This window comes from Hemiscyllium ocellatum, chromosome 39 (genome assembly GCF_020745735.1).
Source record: "Hemiscyllium ocellatum isolate sHemOce1 chromosome 39, sHemOce1.pat.X.cur, whole genome shotgun sequence".
NCBI lineage: Eukaryota > Metazoa > Chordata > Chondrichthyes > Orectolobiformes > Hemiscylliidae > Hemiscyllium > Hemiscyllium ocellatum.
In genome coordinates, this window is record NC_083439.1 from 4140758 (window position 1) to 4160226 (window position 19469).

Consider the following 19469-nt stretch of genomic DNA (forward strand, 5'->3'; position numbering starts at 1 on the left):
AAATTATCAAAACGTTCCCATGGATAAGCGCTACCAGATTTACAAACTGTCCAATGGAACAATTCTTTCAAAGTACCTGATAGAACCTCGGCAAGGAGAGAATACATGGCATCAGATCATTTCTCTGGAGGTTAATTAATTGCACGTCCCGATTGTTGTTTAGGAGATGGAGCTGCAGAGTGACCAGTTTGGCAAGTTTCACACACTGAGAGGCACGTCGGATACACGAGTCCTGGGAAGGGGAAGAGGAAGAAGGCATCAGAGCGCTGTTTAAATTCTCAAACTCAGTACTTTTAACCATAAATTAGATATCATTTAGCTTCAGAAATCCTCTTATTAGACACCATCATGCTGAACAATCTGGTCCTGTCCTGCCAAGCTTCAGGATATTCTATCTTTTTAACAGAATGGGGTGGGGGGGGGGGGAGAAGAGAGGGAAGCTAACAAGCAATTATCAATTATCCATAAGCTGGAAAGGGTGATCAGGACAACACTAAACCAATTCCACAGATCGCCACCACAAGGATGCATAGAGGAACTTCCCTAAACCAGGAATGAGACAGAACAAAAAAGGCAGACATTTAATAGCAATTTAAAAGGAATTAAATGTAAAACCCAAGGACAATGTACAAAGGTTGCATCATGGACCAAAGGCACCAGTTTCACAAGACGTAATTTTCTGGAAAAATTTTCAGCTAATGGCTGAAGTTGATTGGACTAAACAGGTCACCATTTTAAAGCTCATGCAATAGTACACAAAATAAAATGTGAATCTGGATGATCACAGCCAATGATCCTTTAATCCATATGAACTTTACAATAAGTACAATATTGTTAGGCTGTCTCCTAATGAGCCATCTGCTTTCAGAAAGGACATTAATGTACAAGATGCGGTTTTATTCACATAGACAAGCTGTTTCCAGCCAGCAAGAAAATTAAAGATGTCGCAGGGGACACAAGTCTTCAATGGAAATCGTTTTAATCTATAGCAGGAGAATTTCCATGGAGATTTCTGATCTCTCGCCATAACTCGAGAGAAAGAGAGAAGTTCTAACAGTCTGTAGTTAGAAATTCCGTGTTCATGCCTTTTACGAAATGAATGAGATTGCTGATGCACCTCCATTGCGGGTTACCTGATAAACGAGAGCTCTGATGGAATGATGTCACTCACAGTGAAGAATTAAAATTGAATCAAACTGCCCATTGGAAAATTTGTGTGAGGGTTTAAGCACTTAATGCCTAATTTCTGCACTCCCATCAAAAGGAGAAAGTGAGGACTGACTCTGATTTCCAGCATCTGCAGAGTGTGGTGCTAGAAAAGCACAACCGGTCAGGCAGTATCCGAGGAGCAGGGGAGTTGATGTTACAGGCATGAGTCCTTTCTGTTGCAGGTCCCAGAATTGTCGACTCTCCTGCTCCTCGGATGCTGCCTGACCAGCTGTGCTTTTCCAGCACCATACCCTTTGACTCAAAACAAAACCAAAGCATTTATCACGAGCAACCTCCAAACTCAGGTTGATGTTTGAGGTTCTGTATATTTTCAATGAGATGTTAAATCTGCTTCTCTGCAGACATTGAAACATCCCACAATGTAATCTCAAAGAGGAGCAGGGAGGTTCCTCCCCATGTTCTGTCAAGTATTTATCCTTAGACCAACACTATAGTGCTCCAGTACTTCAGATGGCTTTGCATAACACTTCAGAATGCCCTGAGGTCACGAACAGTGCTCCAAGGTCTTGTTACTTATTTCCAGTATTTCTAGCTTGTAGACTGCTGCAGCCATAAAGTGAAGAGCCAGCGGCTTGTCTTTAATTCAGGAAGCTCAGAGATACTGATCAGAAGGATAACAGTGTGTTTCAGAGTGATAAGTGATTCAAGAAGCATACAGATTCACTTTAAACAATCGCTGCAAATGTTAGACTTAATGTCACTTGGGTCTTCACAGAATTCAGATAGAAACAGGTCTGAAGATTATCAAATACTATAATTAAATGAATTGTTTGCTTTCAAAATATCTAAATTAAATCTCAGTGTATAATTTCCTAGGAGGTTAGGTGACAATTTCTGGAGAAACAGGACAAGGCAGTTAGTGGATTAGCAAGTTTGAACCCATCAAATATCTTAAAAATTAAATATTTTCTTTCTGATGTGTAGATCTATGGATTCGTGTATCAAAATTGTTATGGTCATAGCAGATGGTGATTCCGTACAACTCTGATCCTGAAGTGAAATCTGGTCTAATAGACCCCAAGTTCCATTTCTGTACTTTGTTTCCCAAAGTGGTCAGTCAGTGAGTCTGGTCACGAGGCTGCATCAAAGTTCACCTCACACAATAGTGGAAAACTGAAACAGGTGATGTTACATTCTAAGAGATCACATTTTTTTCTTTATTAGGATTATAAACAGAAATGGAAATTAGATTGCTGTAACTGGGAATACCAGGAGAATTTTGCAACTCGTGATCTGGACTTTTGATCTTCAGGATTTTGTTTATCTTATCCAGTCTCTCTTCCACTCATTATATGCTTCCATAATAAAGTTGTAATTGGGCTCGTCAGCAAATTGTTGAATTCAACAATACTGTTTCTTTAGTTATTACCGCTTCCCACAATGCTTAAACAAATATCTAAAGCACAGCTCCTTATTTGTGAACATGAACCTTAAACCTCTGTCACACAGCTCTCGGTGTCTGAAAACTTTCGCGTAATGACATTAAAACTGCTCAGGACTTATTTCCCTCTCCCCTGATTGTTTGGGGACATTTTAAACTGCATCACGGCTCCTCTGTCCTGTTTCTCTGATGGGAGCTTCTCTCTCTAAAAGAGACCTGCACACACACTAATATTCTGGATGGTTTTCTTTTTGTCTCTGCGTGGTAGGACACTCAGCATTCTAACCGTTTACTCCTACCCTAGTTCCTAAAGCACTATAGTATTCGTTTCATGGGAGTCTCTCTTTTAAAGTCTAATGTACATGCCTGTAAATAAATTTCCAGACAACCAAAACTACTCTCAGGACTTAAAAGTAAAACAAACTATTTATGCTCTTCCTCATCTACACAATACAGAAATACAAACCAACCCAAAAGCTTTATTTGGCTCTATCCACTTTGGAACCCACAGTTTCCTAATAATGTCATGAAACCTCCACACTATTTAAAAATAACTCTCAGGAACGTGGAATTTCCGGAACTCAAACGTTCAAAAGTACCTTTCAGCTAATGAAGTACTTCTGAAGGGTAATGTACTAACTAACTGTTTTCACATCTGCATTACTGTCCCTATTGTAGCTAGTGAACTGTGGGGCCATCACACAACTAGAGTGGGGTGAAGAGAGAAATTGCAATGATAAAACATACTGTACTTTCTGACACTTGTCCGACTTCAAGCCCAGAACTCCTTGCAATGTAAACTTCGGGTTACCTTTTTAAAATGCCATCCACACACACGCCAGAATGCTGTAGGCTGCATGTTCTTCTAACCCTGCCTGAGAGCAGGTGGCACTTTAGACAAGGTTGGCACTCAATGCAGCTGGGAGCCCAGTCTAAGGAGAAAGTGTCCAGGAAGTAGAGCTCCCTGTCCCCACATCACCACCACTGGGAGGTTGCTAGGATTTACCTGGTGGTGAGTCCTTGTGATGGAGGGGCCTTCAACCATTCACGAAATGTCTGAATAGAGGAGAGAGATCCTATATTTGCCCTTCCAGTGGTTTAACTGGATTCTAAGATGGCAGGTAGTCAGATTGCCACCATTATGCTGATGATATTACGTAATGGTCGGAGAATGCTATATACTTTCTTTCCAAATATCATTCCAATCTCCTGCCTTTGAGCCCATCCCTAAAGGGTGGGCATAAATCAGCAAAACCCCACTCCCACATCTGCCAGCATCATTTTTATCAGTGCCATTAGTGCATCACAGCAAACTAGTGCCTAAGCTCTACAATCCTTCTCATCATCCTCTGTATAAACTGTGCTTCAAACTGTTTCATGTGTTTGGTCACTCGCCCTAATGTCTCCTTCCACAGCTGACAGTGTTTGATAATACTGCTGCCTTGTCATGAACTACAAATTGTAGGTGTTAGAAAATCCGAATTTGCTGCATGTGCAACAACATCGTAATGCTGAGGAAAAAAAATGACCAAAGTGAGGATTTCAACAATTTTGAAGTTTTTCAGGATGTAGGAATTTGAGCTCTTCCTGGAAGAGGAAAGACATTTAGAATTCCTAGAGTGTGGAAGCAGGCCATTCAGCCCATCGAGTCCACATTGACCCCCTGAACAGCATCCCATCCAGAATCTCCCCGTTTCCACCCCCCTTTCTGTAACCCAGCATTCCCTGTGGCTCACCCACCTAGCCTATTCGTCCCTGGACACTATGGGCAACCTAACTGGCCAATCCACCTAACTTACACATCATTGGACTGTAGGAGGAAACCAGAGCACCCAGAGGAAACCCACACAGACAATGTGTGCAAGCTCCACACAGTCACCCGAGGGGAGAAACGAACCCCAGTCCCTGGTGCTAAGAGGCAGCAGTGCCAACCATTGTGCCACCCCAACTCTGTACGCACATTTTGTTTAAAGAAATAAATCTTAAGTACCAAGATGAACCTTACATGAGAAACGTTTGCCCAAATAAATCCAGTCTTGAACAGTGGTGTTCATTGACACTTTTAGTATAAAACAGCCAACAATATCTAATGATTGCAACTAGCATCCAATGGCACACAGGGGATTCAATCTTCTGCAGTCTCCTTACGTCCCTAGATCTGAAAGTCAGCCTGTATTACGTTTCACTGCACAATGTAATGTCTGTATAATTTTCCATTGTCAATATCTATTACTTGGATGAGACATTAAACGTAATGCTCAGATGGACTTAATGGAAATGCCAGAATTATCTGAGGAGGAAGAGGATGTTCTGCCACTGTCCTGATCAACATTCAACACTCAGTAAGAACTACAAATTGATTTTTCAGCTTGGTGCTTGTTAAACTATCATTGCATTTTCAAACAGAGTTTCTGCACTTCAAAAACAATTCATAATGTAACCCAAGGCACTGTGTGAACATGTTCATCTACTTACAACAATAGACAGTATATTAAATACACTTCACAACTGAGCTCTAAACATTCAGACCTTTGAGTAGCTCTCAGCAGCATCTTTCAAAAAGTTCAAGACTTTCACCAGAGATTTCTTCAATTCAGGAGTCACCTCTGAAACAGACAAACAGGAAAATGTAACAAAGTGGAAGCAGCAAGACTCAGAGAATCTCAAAGTCATGCATCAGAATTGAGATTGAGTTGTTTTTCTACATTATACATAAGTAGAGGGGTTCTGAAACTTCAGTTTATTTGTAACAGCCGCGCTAACAATAGAACTAAAATTATCTAAATATAATAATTATTCAAAAAGTACTTCAGTTGCTGTACTGATAAACTGTAAAACACAACTGGAATCAAAGTTTATTTGTGTAACATTTTCCAGCATTAAATAGTTATCTTCTCCTTCTCCACTCCATCAAAGCATTTCCAATTTAAAAGCTAAATTCCCAAAAAGGATTTTCCTAAGGTTTGAAATAAAACTACACCTTCACAGAGTAAGGACACAAAAGCCTCAGCATTTGGTGATTGAGCTTCCAGAGGATAGATCAATGCAAACTACTAGCACAGATAATGGTGGAAATCTCAAAACACTTGTGCTCAGTGTTTTCCCAAGAAAGAAACACTGGGTTAGAAGGTGACTCTCTGGATGGAGCTTCATCAATAAAACTGTCCCCTGTTTGCTTTTGTTTCAGCAGATGAACTGCAGTGGCTTAAAAAAGGTATTTCACCAATTTCCCAAGGGCAACTGGAAAAGGGCAATAACTGCCAATCCAGCAAGTGATGCCTATGTCCCAAGAGTGAATACGTTTTTTAAAAATCACCCTCAGGTCTTCAGGGAGAATCCCACCGTTTGTGCTGGTTAAGGAAGTTCAAACTGCATTCCATTTACCCAGGTGCACATCCAATTACAATGGTTCAGTAACCCCTTTCAAATACACAAAGGAATGTTTGTTATAGTACAGGAAGAGAAAAAAAAGGAAATGATTATTCCATGATGCTGCCTAACTGCACAGCCTATACTCACTCCCCCCCCAGAGGGAAATCTTTCAAAGGGCAACACAATCCCAGTGGCATTCCATCCTTCAATGGTGAAGGGTCTGCATTAGTGCCCTTCTGAATATGGGGCACTTCCTCCAATAAGGATCTATTTAAATAGGGTTGCCGTGTTACAGAAAGGACATTAAGAAGCTGGAGAGGGTTCAGAAGAGATCCACCAGGATGTTACTGGGTATGGAGAGCTTGAATTAAAAGGAGAAGTTGGATAGGCTGGGAGGTTGATAGGTAACCTTATAGAGATTTATAAAGTAATGAGGGGTGTAGATAGGGTAAATGGTGGGAGTCTTTTCCCTAGGATGGGGGATTTCAAGACTGGGGGCATATTTTTAAAGGAGAGAGGAGAGAGATTTAAGACATGAGGGGCAATTTATTTTTAAAAACACAAGTTGGTTTGTGTGGAATGAACTTGCTGAGGAAGTGGTGGATGGGAGCACAGTTACAAAGTTTAAAAGACATTTGGGCAAGTACATGATCAGGAAAAGCTTGAAGGGACATGGATGGGACAAGTTTAGTTTGAGATGATGTTCAGCATGGACCAGTTGGAACGAAGGGTCTGTTTCTGTGCTGAATGATTCTCAAGTTCAAGGAAGATTTTAAATCTGCAATGGCTCAGGAGTGTCTTGGGAGAAAGTGCTTTGTAATCCGATCAGCAGAATGTTGAGCTCATTCATGGAGATAATTTCCCAACTGTGTGCAAACAGTGATGTTCGAGGCATTATTATAACTTTAGAAACAGGAGACAAAGCAGCTTCCCCACTGGCTACTCACCCCAGGATTGTGACTCGATGATTTTAAGTTGTACACGGGCTGCACCCTCATGGTTTTCCCCAATCTCACGACACATACTGAAGCAAAAAGCCACCATGTTGTGCTTTTCACTATCCCCAGGGAGACAACGTTTGATGTAATCTAGCAAAGCTGTCTTCAGGTCTCCATTCTGCATTTCATCAAAAGAGAGTGTCTCAAAAATTAGAGTAAAGTGTTAGGAACGTTAACAAGATGAAAACAAGGCAACAGGTTGTTGGGAGCCAATGGTGAGCCAAAGTGACTGGACAATCCCTACAAATCGAGATCTGATCAACATTTTGACACCATTATACAGGCTCAATGATTATGCCACTAGTATCATCATTCAAAGCTCCAGTTGAAATTCCACCATCTCTACATGAATTGCAGTTGTTTATCACTTCTTAAAGCAGTTGGGAATGAGCAAAACACAATATTCAACCCATTTTTTAAAAAGGTTCCAGCCCTACACTACATGGTGATTCATATCGCTCAGGATAAATAGGGATGGGCAATAAATACAGCTGGGCCAATATTGCAAACATCCACAAAGGAAAATAAGAAAAAGTTTGATTTATTCCCAAACACCAATACCATTATCTTTCTGCTTCCATTGAACAGGCCAGAATTCTGGCTGAACATGTCATCTGGAAAATGACAACTCTAAAGGTCCCTATCCTGAACGACATCACCAACCCTGGAAATGTGCCCTTATGTGGGTGGGGTGTTTAAACTCAGAACCTGTGTGCCTGAGAACAAATAATAGCAATGAACACAAATTGTAGAAGGGAAAAGAAAGATTCTTGATGAATTGCTGTGGCATAACGGGAGGGGAAATCCCAGAGGAAGCAGTTTAACTACTTTCCCAGTCCACTTCCCCAGATAGCCCTCACTTACTGATTCAACATTTTTCCTCAGTAGCATTTCAAACCGATGATTCTCATGTAGCAGGTCAAATATATACGTCATGTCATTGTATCGACCAATGCCAGTCACCAGCCGGACCTGGGGAGAGACAAGGATATCCACACTGCTGTTCGTTCTCTTAATAATGCACATTTAAACCTCTCTCTCAATTAAAGTACTACTCATGTATGGACTGAAAACTCTACATAATCACATACATATTCATCAGAACACAAAATCCTCATCTGTGAAATAGTTTCCGATATATGGGAATTCATGGAGTATTGAACCATTTGGAAACATTACACATTGAATTGGAATCCTGGACTTGTTACAGTCAAATATTTGGTATCTCGAATTGGAGGGAGGAACGTTAGACCATTTCTGGAATAGACCAACATAATCTTTAATTTGTGGAATTCATTCCCCCATGACATTGAGTAAATTTGAGGAGGAGATATACAGATTTTTAATTAGTAATGGGTTAAAGGGTTATGGAGAGTAGGCAAGGAAGTGGAGTTCAGGCAGGGCCGAAATCAGCCAGAGCCTCCAGGGGTTATACGAGTTGGAAACTGGGATGATGTTAATCAGACTTTTGTTGATCAACATGAACACAACAGGCCAAAAGCAGTAAATAGGTATAAGTTTAAAGACATCAATTTAAGTAGACAGGGACAACTGGCAATGGATGACACACACAACCATTTCGACCATAAATGGTCTTGCAATATTATCACTGGACTGTTAATCCAGAGATCCAGCTAACATTCTAGTGACCCAGATTCGAATCCCTCCCCTCCATGGCAGATGGTGGAATTTTGAATTCATTAAAAATCTGGAAGAGTGTCTAAGGATAAAGAATCCATTGTCGATTGTCCAAAAAAAACCCATCTGGTTGACTGTCCTTCAGGGAAGGAAATTGCCATCCTTGTCTGGCCTGGCCTACACATGACTTCAGACCCACAGCAATGCTATTGATTCTTAACTGTCCTCTGGACAAGTAGGATGGGCTAGCCAGCAACATCCTCATCCTATGAATGAATTTTAAAAAGGGCAGATTTGGGCCATTCAACCCATCCAGTATGCTCCAACGTTTGATTATGACTGATATGTTTCTCAACCCCATTCTCCTGCCTTCTCCCTAAAACCCTTGACCCCTTACCAATCAAGAATCTCTGGCTTAAGTACACTCAAAGATCTGACCTCCACAGCCTTCTGTGGCAATGAATTCCAAAGATTCACGCACTATGGCTGAAGAAGTTCCTCATCTCAGTTCTAAAGGGTTGACCCTTCACTCTGAGGCTGTGCCCTCAGATCCAAGTCTCTCCTACCAGTGGAAACATCTTCTCCACATCCACTCTATCCAGGCCATTCAGTATTCTGGAAGATTCAATCAGATTCCTAACATCATGCGCTCTAATTTAGCAGCTTCCTGTGCGCCACCACCTTCTGAAAATCCAAATCGATCCCATACACTGGCTCCCCTTTGTCTAACTTGCTCATTACTTCTTCAAAGAGTGCTGGCTGATTGTGTGACCTTGTCTGGTGTTTACATTTTCAATGAGTTGATCAATCTCATTAAATATCATGGCTGACACAGGTAAGTTAATTAGATCAGAGATTACCCAGTGACTGAACAGTCAATTCTTGAAATGCTGGTGTGCACAACTTCCCAAATTTGTAATGAGACTAATTATTTATCTAGAATGGTTGATGTATTGGAAATGCTTGGTATTAAGATGGGTTAACTGTTCAAAATGAGGAGAAAGTGAGGTCTGCAGATGCTGGAGATCAGAGCTGAAAATGTGTTGCTGGAAAAGCGCAGCAGGTTAGGCACTTCCAAGGAGCAGGAGACTCAACGTTTCGGGCATCAGCCCTTCTTCAGGAATGAGGCTCCATTCCTGAAGAAGGGCTGATGCCCGAAACGTCGAGTCTCCTGCTCCTTGGATGCTGCCTGACCTGCTGCGCTTTTCCAGCAACACATTTTCAGCTCTGTTCAAAATGAACATCAGACATATAAAGGCCTCTCCATAAAGACCCTGACCTCAATTTTAATTTATATCATTTGCACTGCTCGGCCTGGCGTAATGGACAGCATTTCCTTTACATTCACATACAAGGTTATCAAATATATAAAATCAAACATGATTTATATGGGGACTTTAAATCTCTGTGGATTGATTCTACATTGAGTTTTCTAAACACTGCCACTCCTATGTTATCTTACTTGGAAACAAATCGTGCTGTGAACGGTTTAGAACCTTTCAAAGGAACTCAGAAACATGGCCCTAACATCATGTGGGATACCCAATACAGTCTTGTGTATTTAAAGGATAAATATTGATGCTGCTGTACATAAAGTCCAGTTTATAGGAGACTCTAATTATGATACAGACCTCCTGTATCATAACTTCTCAAGCGGAAGCCCTTGTCAGAATTTGAGATTCAGTTTTTTAACATCAGCACTTCCCTCAGTATTGCACTATGTAGTCAGTCTAAAGCCTGTGCTGAAACTCTTAGGATAGTGCTTCACTCACAAACCTCATTGGGCTCCGAGTTATTAACTGAGCCGAATGACATCTGTTTCAGTGAAAACATACATCCACACAGATTTGGGAAGGAAGTAAAGAAAGCTGATCCATTTCAGGATATTGGTTTCCAAGGAAATGCAACAGTACTCTCTGTTGTTTCAGCAACAGACTGTGGTGGTATTAGATTTAAAAAGGTGCACAAGGCACAAGAACAGAGACAGCATTGTGCCTAGGGAGATATGCAAGTATCAAGCTGATATATAGGAAGTTCAAATGAAGAACTAATATATCCTCAACCACAAAGTAACAGTTATGTTACTGATATGGCAGGGAATAAAATTTCCACTTTTTAAAGTTTGAAAAGAAATTTGGTGCACGGAGACTAAGACCATTCTGGGACAAGGGACGTGTACGTGCTGCAAGAATCCAGGAATACATTAGCTTCTTCGACAAACATTATGTTAGGAATTACACAATCTTGGATTGTCCGAAATTAGTAAATCTCCATATTCCAGTAGTCAATACATTCCCCAGAAGCTGGAAAACATCTTGAAGAATTCCTAATCACCATGTTATACCTAAAGATGAAAGACCAATTAAGAGCGATAGGGAGAGCGCAGAGGAATAAGATCAATTGGATAACTTTTTCACAACAATATAAATATAAATGGATCAAATGGCCTCCTTTCATTCTCTATGAACTTGGCATCTGTGTGGGCCCCAAGCAAACTCATGCCACTGGTAGAGTTGGGTTTGGATCATGGAGAGATTCAGCGAGGATTCGTGATGGCGAGGGCCTCAGTGGAGGCGAGATGGTAGCGAGGAGTGGCAACTTCTGCCCTAGCAGTGACAGTGGGGTGAAGGCCGCCGGCAGAGCACTTAACAAGTTGAGCACACTTTCTTCAATTTTCTGCCTTTATATTCTATTGGATTGGTTTATTTTTCTGTGTTTTAAGATGGTACCTGAGAGGGGCAACACTATATAACCAGTGTCACTGTACATCGGAACAAAATACATGTGACAATAAATAAGTCAAAATCAATTCATGTCTTTACTCATGTATGACAAGCCTTGCTTTTAGAAAAGAAAAAGACAGACTTGAATTAAATCAGTTTTGAGATTTTCCTTTTTGTTTATATAGCAGAGGTTTCCTAAGCACATACCATGAGGCTGTATGCTTCTTTGGGTGCGAGGTGTTTATGACTGAGGTGGCGTGCAGCTTGCAACACGCGACTAATCCCCTCCATGTGACAGGTCAGGCTAAAGCAGTCATGTGCTAGAATCAGCAGCTCCACAGCTTTGGAAACCATGAAAAAAAAGGAGACAAAGACAAACATCATTATTGAAAAGAACACGTGAACTTACATTTGCACAGGGCCTGTCATAGCCCATTACATCCTAAACCACTTTACAGTCAATAATGTACTATGAAAGTTTAGCCACTGAAGCACCAATCACAGATGCTATTTGTTATTCAAGCAGCTCCCAAAACAGCAATAAATGACAAAGTTACTCCCATTGCTTGAAGGGTTGTGATCCTGACAACACCAATTTAAAGGTGACTGCAGAAGTTCTAAAAGGTGAGACAGTGAACACTTTTGTTTTAAACATTACAAGTACTTATGGTCTGGAGTGGGCTGCCCAAGACGGTGGTGGATTCAATTGTGACAATTAAAAAAGGGACATCAATAATTGCCTGAAGAGAAGTGTCCCAGGAAAAAGGTGAGGCAATAGCACAAGCTCTTCAGAAATCCAGCTTGGACAAGATAGGATGAATAGCCTCCTTCTGTGGTTATAGAATCCCTACAGTGTGGAAACAGGCCCTTCGGCCCAACAAGTCCACATCAACCCTCCAAAGAGTAACCCACCCAGGCACTATTACTCTACATTTACCCTAACTATTGCACCTAACCCACACATCCCTGAAGACTATGGGCAATTTAGTGGGCAATTCACCTGACCTGCACTTCTTTGGACTGTGCTATAACCATGCTATGACTCATCTCTATGTAGAAGCTGAGGGGTTTAGTGGCCGAATCTTGGTTAGGCACCAGGAAAACGTCACTGCTTTTTGTAGAGTACTACCTTTGGTAGACATAGAAGACTGACTGGAAGAGGAAAGATGACAGGTGTTGCAACAGTGGAATTGACAAGCATTCCAGAGAGGGCCCATCTAAACCAGGTCTGGATTAAATGCCGTGTACAGCATTTTTCTTGAGCTGTTGAAGAAAGTTTAAACTAAATTGGAACAAAAAGATAATATCGCAGAGGAATCTAAAATGCACAAATGAAGGAGAGATAGGTATCATCAGAATAGGAAATGAGTATTTAAAAAAAGAGGGGGGTATCGGAGTAAAAGGAAAAAGTAACAAAGTCCAAATCAGGTTACAGTGCATGGATGCGAATGCACAGAATGTGGTCAATACAGTCACAAACGACAATGTAACGCAACACAGAAGGGCAAGACTGGGTATTAAATCTTCCTACATACAATGTGTTCAGGAAAGACGGGCTTGGATGGGGTAATGATCAAGTAGATCATGGCAGTTTTGGAAAAAGGGAAGATGGTGCAGGGTGTTGAAGACAGAATCAATTTCGCCAGAATTAATGAACACAGAAGGTACATTTATATTATTCAGTGCAGTCTACAGGCCACCACCTAGAGAGAAGGATACAGACTAACACATTTACAAGGAAATTGCAGTGAGCTGCAAAACCTACGGGGAATTACCCAAAATATAGACTGGGATTGGAGCAGTGTAAAGGACAGAGATGGGGAATGAGTTCCTGGAGTGTATTCTGGAAAATTTTCTATAACAGTATTATTCTGATCCTTCAAATAAAAAGAGGAACTGGCTCTTGGGAATAAGGTGGAGCAAGGGGATTAAGTGTTAGGGTGGAACATTTAGAGGACAGTGCTCAGTATTTTATCACATTTAGGCCAGCTCTGAATGATAAAGAACAGTCCAGAGGAAAAAATATTAATAGGGGGTAAAGATAACGTCCATGGGATAAGATCATATATGGGCCAAATAATTTGGAATTAAAAATTGGTAAGATAAATGATAGGTGAACAGTGGACAACGATGAAGAGACAGTCAAACTGTTTATGACTGAAAGGGAAGGATAGGGCAAACAAATCCTGACCTCCTGAAAGACTACAGGGTATAAACTATGATAAAGAGAGAAAAAAAACCATGCTTCTGATAGAAGCTAGGTCCACAACACAACTGAGAACGAAACTAAATATAGAAGGTTGAGAGGGTGGTTAAAAAAAGCAAGACTATGAAGAGAGACAGCTAATATGAAAGGGAATTTCAGGTATTTTATCAACCTATAAACAGAAAACGGTGGCAAAAGGGGGGCTGATTAGAGACCAAAAAGGGGATTTACATATGAAGATAGAGGGCACAGATGAGATACTAAGCATATACTTTTTAATAGGTTTTTACCATGGCAGAAAATGCTACTCAGGTCATGGAGAAAGAGGAGGTAGTTCAGAGGCTGGCAAGACTTTAAATGAAGACTGGCTGTCTGCACTTAAAGTTGAAAGGGCACCAGAACATGATAGTTCCAGGGGATACTGAGGGGAGAGAGAATAGACATTGCAAAGACACTGATCTTAGATTCTGGAGTGATGCCCAAGGACTGGAGAATTACAAACCCTTGACACCCTTGCTTAAAATAGATTATAAAACCCAGCCCAGCAATTATAGATCTATCCATTCAACCTTAGTAATGGGACAAGTTTCAGAAACGATCATTTATGACAAAATCAACCCGCATTTGTTCAAATGACTATTTAAAAACTAACAGACAGTTAATGAGGGCAACAAAATAGATGTAGTTTGCATGGACTTCAAAATGCATCTGATTCAGAGTCTCACTTGTAGCCAGAAGGATAGTTCATGGTAATAAAGGTACAGTACATGTGAAAAGAGTAAAGTCACTATCGCCTCCAAGGACCAAATGACCATTCTCTCAGGGAGAGAGAGAGACACAGAGAGAGAGACAGAGAGAGAGAGGGAAAGAGAGAGGGAGAGAGAGAGAGGGAGAGAGAGAGAGGGAGAGAGAGAGAGACACAGAGAGAGAGAGAGAGAGAGAGAGAGAGAGAGAGAGAGAGAGAGAGAGACAGAGACAGAGAGAGAGAGACAGACAGAGAGACAGACAGAGAGACACAGAGAGACACAGAGAGACAGAGAGAGAGAGAGAGAGAGAGAGAGAGAGAGAGAGAGAGAGAGACAGACAGACAGACAGACAGACAGACAGATATGGATGACTGGTGGACAGTTTAACCTGAGGGTCACCATGCTCAGCCAAGGAGTGAGGTTGAGAAGATGGCAGCTTCATGAGAACCTCAGCTAGTGTAGGAATTGAACCCATGTTGTTGCTGCCAATCTGCATCACAAATCAGCCTTCCAGCCAACTGGGCTTTCTGATCTCCAGCAACACAGATCCAGAATTATAGAGTCATAGAAATGTACAGCATGGAAATTGACTCTTCAGTTCAACTCATCCATGCTGACCAGATATCTTAAATTAATCTAGTCCCATTTGCCAGCACTTGGCCCATATCCCTCTAAACCCCTCCTATTAAAGTACACATCCAGATGCTTTTTAAATGCTGTAATTGTACTAGCCTCCACTTCCTCTGGCAGCTCATTCCATTCATGCACCACTCTCTGCATGAATAGGTTGTCACTTAGGTCCCTTTTAATTCTTTCCCCTCTCACTTTAAACCTATGCCCTCCAGTTTTGGACTCTCCTACCTTGGGGAAAAGACCTTTGGCTATTCACCCAACCAAAGTCCCTCATGATTTTATAAACCTCTAGGGTCACCCCTTAGCCACCAATGCTTCAGGGAGAATAGCCCCAGCCTAAGAATAATGAAGACATTTTCTCAGCTGAAGGAAGATGCGTAGAAGAGTTTCTTAGACAGATGAGTAAACAGTGAGAACGTTGTGGAGAACTTCAAAAGGAAGAGCTTTGGGCAGGAAAAATTATGTCTCATGAACTTGATTGAGTTTTTTGAAGAAATAACGAAGCAGTGGACATGATCTAAATGGATTTCAGTAAGGCATTCAACAAGGTTACTCACGGGAGACTGGTTAGCAAGGTTAGAATTTGGATACAGAACTGGCTCAAAGGTAGAAGATAGAGGGCGGTGGTGGAGGGTTGTTTTTCAGACTGGAGGCCTGTGAACAGCGGGTGCTACAAGGATCAGCACTGCGTCCACTGCTTTTTGTCATTTACATAAATGATTTGGATGTAAACATAGGAGGTACAGTTAGTAAGTTTTCAGATGACACCAAAATTGAAGGTGCAGTAGACAGCGAAGATTACCTCAGAGTACAATGGCAGATGGAGTTCAATTTAGATTAACGTGAGGTGCTGCATTTTGGACAAACAAATCTGGACAGGATTTATACACTTAATGGTAAGGTCCTGGGGAGTGTTGCTGAACAAAGAGACCTCGGAGTTCCTTGAAAGTAGAGTTGCAGGTAGATAGGATAGTGAAGGCAGCATTTGGTATGCCTACCTTTCCTGGTCAGAGCATTGAGTACAGGTGTTGGGAGGTCATGTTGCAGCTGTACAGGACATTGGTTAGTTCACTGTTGGAATATTGTGTGCAATTCTGGTCTCCATTCTATCAGAAGGATATTGTGAAACTTGAAAGGTTTCAGAATAGATTAACAAAGTTGTTGGTTGGAGGATTTGAGCAATAGAGAGACGCTGAATAGGCTGGGTCTGTTTTTCCCTGGAACGTGAGAGGCTGAGGGATGACCTTATACAGGTTTATAAAACCATGGGGGACACAAATAGGGTAAATAGACAAAGTCTTTTCCCTGGGATGGGGGAGTCCAGAACTAAAGGGCATAGGTTTAGGGTGAGAGGGGCAAGATATAAAATGGACCTAAGAGGTAACGTTTTCTCGCAGAGGGTGGCGAGTGTATGGAATGAACTGCCAGAGGAAGTGGTGGAGGCTGGTACAATTACAACATTTAAAAGGCTTCTGAATGGGTCTATGAATAGGAAGGATTTAGGGGGACTGGATTAGGTTAGGATACCTGGTCAGCACGGACAAGTTGGACCGAAGGGTCTGCTTCCATGCTGTAAGTCGCTATGACTCCAAGGACTAAGTTAGTGGAGTGAGCAGACAGGTGGCAGATGAAGTGCAATGTAGTGAAATGTGAAATGGTTCATTTTGATTGGAAGAACAGAAATAAAATATAAAGGGTAGCACACCAAAGGGAACAAAGTGACAGCATGGACCTGTGTGCCAAAGTCATTAAAAGGTGGCAGGACTAATTTGAAAGAACAGTTCATAAAAACTATAGCCTGACTTTATTAATGGAGGCAGAGAGTACAGAGCAACAGATTTTGTTGAACTTGGAAAAAACATGAAGTTGGCCTCATCTGCATCCAGTGGTGGTCCCCACTCTTCAGGAATGGAGGCAGCAGATATTTCGCAAATCTTCAAAGTTATGTAGAGAGATTGGAATAGATGGACTGTTTTCCTTGGGGAAAAGAGGGTTTTTAAAAAATTTGTTGATAGTATATGGGTGTCGCAGGCTTGGCCAGTATTTTTCACCCATCCCTGATTACCCAGAGTCAATTAACCATAACAAAAATCTGAGGAAGATACTCAAAATCATGAGGTGTCCAGACAGAAAACAGCAGGAAAAACTGTTTTCATTATGTAGAAATTAAGGATGAGAGGTCGAAGATTTAAAGTAACAGAAAGAAAAAAAGAAAGGATAAAAATCTTTTCACAGTGAACAGTTAAGGTCTGGAATGCAATGCCTCAGATTGAGCTGGAGCCAGATTCACCTGAAGGGAAATGGAGGATTATCTCAAAAGGAACAATGTGTAGGAGTTACTGACACTCTCTCACCTTCTCCCTGTAAGTGAATTGCTCATTTGGTGACCAGGTGCAGTTAATTACGAGCCAAACAACCTCTTGCTGTGAAATCCTTACTCAGAAGCATGCAGTGCAGTCCTGACCTAAAAAGGGTAAGCAATACAGCAGCTAATTTATGGTTTGTGTCTAATTCAGTAAACATTGTTCTCGTGCAGGGAAAGTAGTTTTTGGAAAGCAGAAATAGGAATTGATCTCTGGATATTACAAGTGAGAATTACAGAAAAGGCTGGCATTTCCCTTTAAACACAAATGGTTAACATATCCACAAAGTCATTTCACAGCTTAAGATAATGGCCATTGTATTAACAATTCCAGTTACTTACTGCATTCCAGTTCCCCATTTGGAATGGATGAAATTTTATCCAACAGCTTGGTACCAACGAGGATCGGATCTTGACACAGTTTAGCGAGCTGTAGGAAAGCCTCTTTCCCATCAAGGTGCTTATAGATCTGCCTCACTCCTTGAGGAAAGACAATGAATAGAACAGTAACCATCACTAATGTGAACTGCAGCTCACTGATAACTACACTTTTAGCTAAGATTACATTTCCAGGAATACCTTTGAACTCAAGAAGCCTCTTTCCTGAAGCAGAGGTTAGAACACTGCCTCTCAATTGGTCAGACTTGAATCCAAGCCAAGAATCTAGCTGAAACCTTTTTACCCCTTGTTGGCTGAATAGATCTAAGTTTAATGAGTTTGGACAGTCTAAATACAACACCCAAATGCCATAAGCCGCATTCTCCACCCCAAAAGAGCCTGGGGTGGAAGATTAAAAAGATTTCTTTTTAATCCAGGAACTCTTCATTAGGTGTGGAAGGAACACGCCCAGTTAACTGCTTTTGTGTACAGAATATGTTTGTTTGTAATTAAGCAGTGATACAGTTTACAAAATGTGTAGCTAATGTACATAAACCATTGAAAGGTCTTCTAGTCAACTGCAGTCTGTTGTTCCAACTAAACTAGATGGGAACAGCAAAATATTCCTATATTTCCAGCACTTCAGAGAAAGCTTTTGGGCCTGACCCACGATCCACGACTTGAACAAGTTACACAGATTGAAAGATCAGTGCAGTATTGAGGGACAGTTCAATTGATTTTTCCAATAAGACATGAAAACAAGGTCCTGTCTGCCTACTTGGCTGCATGACAAACATCCCCTGGCATTAATCAGACAGGCACAGGGAGTTCCAACAGCAACAAGTAATTAAATGGGCATTAGTTTTAGGTATTGCTATGGGACATTTGTTGTGTGGTGTGATGACAGTAATTGTACTTTAAAAACTCGCTGGTTGTGAAAACATTTAGATTTCTGAAGTACTGAGAGTATTACAAATGTAAACTTTCTTCCTAATGAAAACCAATGCACTCAATACTAAAAGTTTCTAATTCTGGTGGCTCAGGAAATCAAAGATGCGTTGGTGATTATTTTCCAGAGTTCGATTGATTCGGGGTCGGTTCCTGAGGATTGGTGGGTGGCTAATGTTATACCACTTTTTAAGAAATCTGGGAGAGAGAAATCAGGAAATTATAGACCAGTTAGTCTGACCTCAGTGGTGGGAAAGATGCTGGAGTATGTTATAAAGGATGAAATTACGGCACATCTGGATAGTAGTAACAGGATAGGACAGAGACAGCATGGATTTATGAAGGGGAAATCATGCTCGACTAATCTTCTTGAATTTTTTGAGAATGTAACTCTGAAGATGGACGAGGGAGATCCAGTAGATGTAGTGTACTGGACTTTCAGAAAACTTTTGATAAAGTCCCACATAGGAGGTTAGTGAGTAAAATTAGGGCGCATGGTATTGGGGGCAAAGTACTAGATTGGATTGAAAATTGGTTGGCTGATAGGAAACAAAGGGTAGCGATAAACAGCTCCAATTCGGAATGGCAGGCAGTGACCAGTGGGGTACCGCAGGGATCTGTGCTGGGACCGCAGCTTTTTACAATATATGTTAATGATATAGAAGATGGTATCAGCAATAACATTAGCAAATTTTTGCTGATGATACAAAGCTGGGTGGCAGGGTGAAATGTGATAAGGATGTTAGGAGATTACAGGGTGACCTGAACAAGTTAGGTGAGTGGGCAGATGCACGGCAGATGCAGTTTAATGTGGATAAATGTATGGTTATCCACTTTGGTGGCAAGAACAGGAA

At 41.2% G+C, this 19469-nt stretch overlaps 1 protein-coding gene across 1 annotated transcript in view; it reads right to left on the reverse strand.

Moving 5' to 3' along the window:
• The window catches only part of spg11 (SPG11 vesicle trafficking associated, spatacsin), a 133080-nt gene that overhangs the window by 3439 nt on the left and 110172 nt on the right, over positions 1-19469 (reverse strand). The window contains exons 33-38 of the mRNA XM_060853205.1: positions 17632-17769; positions 11550-11683; positions 7846-7953; positions 6931-7099; positions 5141-5217; positions 77-232 (exon numbers count right to left, since the gene is read on the reverse strand). Coding sequence (XP_060709188.1) covers positions 77-232; positions 5141-5217; positions 6931-7099; positions 7846-7953; positions 11550-11683; positions 17632-17769 — 782 coding nt within the window. The remainder of the gene's footprint in view (positions 1-76; positions 233-5140; positions 5218-6930; positions 7100-7845; positions 7954-11549; positions 11684-17631; positions 17770-19469) is intronic.